This window comes from Arachis hypogaea, chromosome 10 (assembly GCF_003086295.3).
Source record: "Arachis hypogaea cultivar Tifrunner chromosome 10, arahy.Tifrunner.gnm2.J5K5, whole genome shotgun sequence".
NCBI lineage: Eukaryota > Viridiplantae > Streptophyta > Magnoliopsida > Fabales > Fabaceae > Arachis > Arachis hypogaea.
The window spans coordinates 106,769,631-106,777,163 of NC_092045.1; the positions used below are offsets into that span (position 1 = coordinate 106,769,631).

At 33.1% G+C, this 7,533-nt stretch overlaps 1 protein-coding gene across 1 annotated transcript; it reads left to right on the forward strand.

The window, feature by feature from the left end:
• The first annotated feature begins 4,475 nt into the window (after window positions 1-4,475).
• LOC112716329 (UDP-galactose/UDP-glucose transporter 3) lies at window positions 4,476-7,195 on the forward strand. The gene is made up of 7 exons (XM_025768216.3): window positions 4,476-4,613; window positions 4,698-4,795; window positions 4,949-5,079; window positions 5,245-5,275; window positions 5,740-5,843; window positions 5,981-6,102; window positions 6,432-7,195. The coding sequence occupies exons 1-7, from the start codon at window positions 4,510-4,512 to the stop codon at window positions 6,835-6,837; spliced, it is 996 nt and encodes a 331-aa protein (XP_025624001.1). The 5' UTR covers window positions 4,476-4,509; the 3' UTR covers window positions 6,838-7,195.
• Window positions 7,196-7,533: the final 338 nt, after the last annotated feature.

Sequence of the window (7,533 nt, forward strand, 5' to 3'; positions counted from 1 at the left end):
GTGTTCGCCTCGGAATCCTCTTCAATTTGATTTGAAAAGAGTGGTAAGAAACTTTGTTATTCATTCCCAGTTATCCCTTATACTGAATTCGTGATTCTTGGTTATGGGTATTGAAGGTTTTGATGTTTTTGATGATTTAGGTTCGATTTAGTGGTGGATAATTATTGAGTTTTACCCCAATCATCAATGGGTACGGTAAGAAAACTCTAGAACCTTGTGGTTTGTCGAATTTTGTGAACCCTAGTGTTAATTGTGGTGATTTTTATAGATTAGATTGAATTTAAGTTGAATTGGTAAATTAGAACGCCTGGAATCAAGCTTTGGTGGCCGAGACTCATTGAATTTAATTTGGAGGTTAGAAAGCTTGCAAAGAGGGGTTTTGTGGTGTTTTAAGTTTGAGAGAAATTGGTCAAGGTATGGTTTTGGTTTTTTGTAATTAATATTTAATGTCACGTGAAAACTTAGGTTAATTGACCACAGGATAAGCTGAATTATGTGAATTGTTCATGTTCTATAGATATAGAAATGATTGTGGAAGTCTAATGTGCATTGTGGCTGGATATGGAAAGTAGATATGATATATGAATTTGATATATGCATTTGATATGAAGTGTTAATGGTTAGTGTTTGATTTGGTGAGATTGTATGAATGCATTTATTGAATAGATTGTGTGGTTTTGAGTGTTGGTATGTTGTGAAGTGATTTGGAAAGCATGTGAATATGGCTTGAGACATGAGGGGATATTTTGGGTTGTGATATGATGGACTTTGAATTGAAAATTTTGGAAAAACTTATGCTTTGGTGGTTTTGGATAAAAGTTGAACTTTTGAGTTTAAAACCTATTCTCTAGCTTTCCAAACCTTTTTAACACCTGATTAGGGGTCTCATGGTGAGTTGTTAAACTTTAGATCAGAATTAGGGTGAGCATATTGAATAGGTTAAGTAGACATTGAAGGAGAGCTATGAAATGATTAACTGCGTAATAGGGTGTTGATAATGCTGAAAGAGAAGTAATTGGTAATTATGAAAACAATAATGACGAATTTGAGATTGAATGAGACATGATTGAGAATGACATTGACAATGATGAATTGTGATTAAATTATTTGAGACACGAGTTTCTCCGGGTACCTGCTTCAGGTTGAGACTCAATACTATGTTAACTCTCTGTCACAATATGTGACCGGACACTTTAACTCCCCGGGTTCCCCCATGGGCATGTACATATATATATATATATATATATATATATATATATATATATATATATATATATATATATATATATATTGATTTGAGCTTGGAGTTCTCTCCATGGATAATTTTGAGCTTGGGGAAATGCGCACAAGGGGTCTGTCCATGGTTAGATACCAGGACATGTCGGATTGGCTATATAACTGACATATAAGACTCATAAGTCATAGGACAGGTATACATCATGTTCATTTGTATAATTTGCTTGAGTGTGCATTATCTTGCTTTGCCTAATTATTTAATTAACTATGCTTATCTACTAATTGCCTATTAACCGTATTTGTATTCTATATGTGTTTTCCTTACTTGAATTGTAAGTGCATGTTTTCTGAGAGACCCATCTTGAAGGAGGGTGTAAAGGGGAGGGGGATGTTCCACGGGTGATTCGGAAGGTTAGAGGAGACAGAAAGTGAAATGTTATGTTAATGTTAGATTAGAATTAGAATCCATAAATAGATTTCCGAATTTTTGGTTTAGTATGCTTCTTTAAGTTTAAATCTGAGTATCGAAGTTCTAGGAATGCCTATGACTCTCCCGAGACCTTATATATTAATTATGCGGGCACCTTTACCATGCTGAGGACTCCCGGTTCTCATTCCACACATATGATATTGTTTTTCAGATGTAGGTTAAGAGGCACATCGTTGAGCGTCTGGAGACCCTCCATACAAGTGAAGAGCTATCTTTTGGGCTGTCATATTTTGTTTTAGGCTATGTACATAAATGTATATAGACTCTTCAATGTATATTTTTTATTTCTGCCCCCTCATAGATTGATTTTGGAGAAACAGATGTTTTATTTATGTTTTGGAAAAAACTTTGGGTTATGTATATATATGTCTGTATATTTTGGCCGACCTTAACTTCGCAGGTCGAGTTCGGAACTTGTTAACTATATTTTGGAATCCTAATCTGTATATATAATATTTTTAGCCTTCCTCTTGATCTTACCTATCCGCTTTACGTGTATCTGTCCGAGTGTGACGCGAATTTTCGGTTTTGTTCTTGCGTAACTTCTTCTTCAAGGCTCCTGGTTACAATTTCTTCTAATTATATACATATAAGTCTTTTCTTTTAGAGGTAGTAATACCTTGCCACCCTTACTTTACGACTTAAGCATAAGGCTTTATGTGGTAGGGTGTTACATTATGATATCAGAGTGGTTCATTCCTGTAAAGCCTAAGGTGCGGACTGGCTATGCTTCTGGGCATACTCTACTTATGTGTATACGATAATTAGGATATCTAATTGATATATGTGGCATATTTGTTTATGAGCATGCATTTGAGACTTTAAAGTATTAGACTAAAATATTGAGACGGACCCCTTGATATTACTTGTTTGGTGTGAACAGGAACCAAATGATGACTCGTGGACGCAGACGTGGTCGAGGCAGAGGCCAGAATAGTAATGAGTAATCTAAAACAACTGTGAATAATCCCATGAAAGCAGGGAATTTCTCATTTTCGCCTATGAAAGTAGGAAATTTCTCATTTTCGCCCTCTTTTTTCATGCTGGTTTGTGATGGCATTGAAGTCTCCGATGATTGCAACCTCACCATGAACTTGTTGCAACATTAATGATAACTCCACAAACTGCTGTGATCGAATCTAGTCGTTTTAAGTGAACCCCAAGAAAACATTAATCAAAGGAATATAATTTAGATGCCATAATATAATTTTTTTATTGTTTTGTTTCTAGGAAAAAACTATATTCATTGTTTTTATTTATTTTTAGTTCAAGGGAGTACTTTACCTGTGTAGATGATAAAAAATAAGTTTGTAAAATTTTACATTTATTTAAGTTAACTATCATTTTGTGTTTGAAAGTATTATGTTATACTGTGAAAAATATTACGTTAAGACACTATTTATGTTTGAACAAATTTTTTAATAATTTTCTTCATTTAAAAGTTTAGAATTTTCTATTATATTACTTTTTATTCCTCCTCAATTTTATTTATTTACCGTAATTTTATTTGAGTATTAGTTTTTCTAATTTTAATTTATTTTTCTTACCAAAATTTGAAAATTAGAAGAATGATTCTAAAGAAAATTGAATGATTAACCTTGAAAGAGATTTTATTAGTTTATAGCTTTGTCAAACAAGGTTTATAATTTTTTGGAGGAACAAGGTTTAATTGTTTTACTTAGGAGTACTAAATTTCTACTATTGAAAACATTTTTTGGCCATCTAACTTTGCTAATTAATTCTTTTTTATTTAGTCATCTTCTTGATGGAACGTTTTACCATATTTATTCTATTTTTAAATGAGAAGAGTTAAAGAAAGGTTCTGTACCAATGTCTCATTATTATTTTATTTTTGGGACATGTGATTAATTATCGAAATTTATATTTTATTATTAACAAGAAAATAATAAGTTAATTAGGATCGGAGAGAAAAGAATTGAATTTTAAAATTCAAAAGAATAATTTTAGGATTTGTGTAAAAGAAGTTGAAAAAATATTTTAATAATTTTTCAACAAGAAAAAGACGTATTAAAAATGTATAATAAATGTGATAAAACTGTGTATATGCGATGGTTTTTAACTATTTACCCAGAAATTTAAATAATTTATCATAATGGAATGTTAAACATTAGAAGAGATAAGTTGTCTATTTTGTGATAAAAAAAATTTGTTTTTATTTTTTTATAATTTTCTTTATATTATAGTAATTAATAACTATGAACATAACTTACATTATGTGTTTTATAGTTGCATATATTTATAGTTATGGTATATCATCTCCTTAATGAATCATTGTTGGTCTAGCAAATAATGTGAATATTATTTATTGTTACATTTGCTCTGTCCAAAGTCAAATCTAAAAAGACTTAGAATTTTAATTTGAAACAACATGTAATTATTACGCAATCGAATGCAATTTTTTTGTTAAAAAATAAATCATTTATATAATTATATTCATTTAATTGACTTTTAAATAGAGGGTGTGTGTAGTTATTTTGTTCATGTCAGCGCGTAGCACGGGTTCTGCTCTAGTAAAGGTATGAAAGTGAAGATTTGTAGAAGAAACATGTCACCACTTTATAGCATCAGCGAATGAGAAGAGTCACTGTGTATATGAAACCAATAAGAAACGTGCACGTGGAATTTCGACGTAAGTTGGCGCGCACCGATCCACTCTCCTATATTCCCGTCTTTCTCCCGAAGCACACACATATCGTGGCATTCATTCATCATCATAATTATTAATTAAAGTACATAAACCTCAAAACGCCGTCATTTCATTCATGGAGGGTCACGGATTCGGTCTCCGCCGCGTCCTGGTTCTGGCGTTCTGTGTCGCCGGCATTTGGTCTGCCTACATCTACCAAGGCATTCTTCAGGAAACTCTGTAAGACACGCTGATTCAATCGTTTCTGTTTCGAATTTTTAAATTTCGTTTCTGAACTCATTTTTCTTTTTTAAAATGAGTCAGATCCACAAAGCGGTTCGGTCCAAATGGCGAGAGGTTTGAGCACCTTGCATTTCTGAACTTGGCGCAGAATGTGATTTGTTTGATATGGTCTTACATAAGTGAGCCCCTCTTTTACTTCTTTGTTTGGTTCTTTCATTTCTGCAACTTACAGTGTAGAACGAAAGAAATTATGTTTGTTCTGTTTTGTGTTTGTGCGCGTTTTAGTGTGATTGCTTACGTTAATTTGATATTGCAAAATTATAATAATACAGTGATTAAGATATGGTCAAGTGGGAGTAGTGGTGGTGCACATTGGTGGTCTTACTGGAGTTGTGGAATTACCAACACTATTGGTCCAGCGATGGGAATTGAAGCACTCAAGTATATTAGTTACCCGGCTCAGGCATGTTACTTTTCTTCATTGTATGAACTCTTCAAACTATTTTTTTGGAAAGAGGCCTTTTTAGAGATTTTGGACCTACCTCCATTGCATAGATGTGATATATTTCTGTGTCTTCAGTATACTGGTTTTTAATGGTGGTGTATTTGCTTTGTTGTCTGCTTGCAGGTACTGACAAAATCCTCAAAAATGATTCCAGGTCAACATACGTATATCACTGTCACTATTTCATGCTCCAGAAAAACTGAATTTATTTAGGATAATTCGAATCAATTCAAAGTGGTATAGCCTTTTTATGTCTATTTGGGTTCAAATAGAATCACATTAGGTGGAACACCATGTTATTACCAATCGCGTAGTAACCTTGCATTTATGAGTAGTAATGCAATTGTGTTTAATCATTTCTATTTGTGTTTCACATCCTTTTATATACTTATAGGAGATTAAAGATATCTATTTGGTGAAGTTTGAAAAAAAAAAAAACATTGTTTCCTTACTGCTTACCACCTCCAAGTATGTAAAAATGAGAAGTCTGAAGCCTATGGTCATTTTTTATATAAAAGCGTTCTGCCATAACAAGTACTCATTTTACCATAACAAGTACTCATCTTTTTAGTAGTTATTTTATATTTCATAACAAGTACTCATTTTACCGTGATACAGTTATGTTGATGGGTACTATAGTGTATGGTATAAGATACACTTTTCCAGAATACGTCTGTACATTCCTTGTTGCTGGAGGGGTATCAACATTTGCACTTTTAAAGGTTAGGAACTTATCAGAATAATACAAAAATATATACTATAGGGATACACTTTCCCATGTTGCCTATAAAAAATTCATGTGGATTGAGAATGCAGCTTAGCTTTCAAATTTCTCATCTTTGCTTATGCTTATTGGCAGACTAGCTCAAAGACTATGAGCAAGTTAGCACATCCAAATGCTCCCCTTGGATATGGACTATGTTTCCTGAACCTTACATTTGATGGATTTACAAATGCAACTCAGGATTCCTTAAAAGCAAGGTAAAATAAGCAAACCTTGTTTCTCGATCTGTCTTATTGCTTGTAAACTGCAAAACTTTTGGATTCTTGTCCTTCCTTGACATAATCCATCCCCCCCTTCTTGATTCATTGACTCTGACTTTTCCCCATTATTCCAAGATAATGATGTGTATAAGTAAAATTATGATGAGGATAATGACACTAAATGTAAAAAAAATTTAGTTCTATTTTTCGGGTGTTTGAATGTTGACTTTTCAACAATGTTTAGATTTTAGAATGGGAGATGATTCATATTTAAGACTATAGCAAGTGTTATTAATTTAATGCAATTACTGGTTTTTGTTACTCAGGTACCCTAAAACAAGTGCTTGGAATATTATGTTGGGAATGAATTTATGGGGAACCATATACAATATGATTTACATGTTTGGCTGGCCCAGTGGAAGTGGATTTGAAGCTGTTCGCTTCTGCAAACAGCATCCAGAGGCGGCATGGGATATTATTCTCTTCTGCTGTTGTGGTGCTGTGGGCCAAAACTTCATCTTTTTGACAATAAGCCGATTTGGCTCTTTGGCTAACACCACCATTACTACCACTCGCAAATTCGTTAGCATAGTGGTATCTTCTCTGTTGAGTGGAAATCCGCTTTCAACAAAACAATGGGGTTGTGTTTGTATGGTATTCACTGGATTGTCATACCAGATCTACCTCAAGTGGCAGAAGCTACAGCGACTGCAGAAGAGAAAAGCCACTTGAGGAGCAACCTTCAGCAAATTTGAATTCACACGTTGGTGTTGGCTCATTTGCCCATCAACCATTGTTATATCTTGATAACCTTAAAAGTTTTGATGAACCCAATTTAGATTTATAAGAATTTCATAGAAATGTTTCTTTAATATAGTTGTAATTGTACTCCGGGCAATATACCATCCATCCATCATTTGATCTCAATGTAAATGTAGTTCATATCTCATTCCGTTGTGGATAAGTGGTATGTCGGAATGGAATAATGGCTATATTCAATTAACATTACACCCGTTGTAATTTGATATTGATAAGTGATAACTCTAATTGAGTAGATGCTATTTTTAGAAATAGAAGTTAAGGTTGAATATTTCATTTCTTCTTGGTTCATATATTTATTTTTACATGCCAAAACTTCATTTTATGTACAATTCCTTGCCTACTTTCTATAAGGTGAGTATAGCAAACTATCTTTATGATTAAAATTTATCCAAGTTCCATCTTGTAAATGTGATTTATCTCCAAACTTGATCTTCCCTCCATCATCAGTGATATGAGCCCTGCTGCATTACAGTAGGAGAATATTTTAGCATCATTCTTTGTAGAATTTGTGCATGGGATTCATAACGTGTACTTTACCTCATTTTCTTGATAGAAACAGCAGATTCTGATGTTGCATCTGTGTATAATCATGTTGGAAAACAATTT

Excerpts from the sequence above, each read along its gene's own strand:
- LOC112716329 (XM_025768216.3), top strand. The coding sequence starts at position 4,510 with ATGGAGGGTCACGGATTCGGTCTCCGCCGCGTCCTGGTTCTGGCGTTC. Across the intron at positions 4,614-4,697 it reads GGCATTCTTCAGGAAACTCT|ATCCACAAAGCGGTTCGGTC; the intron begins GTAAGACACGCT and ends AAAATGAGTCAG. Across the intron at positions 6,103-6,431 it reads CAGGATTCCTTAAAAGCAAG|GTACCCTAAAACAAGTGCTT; the intron begins GTAAAATAAGCA and ends TTTGTTACTCAG.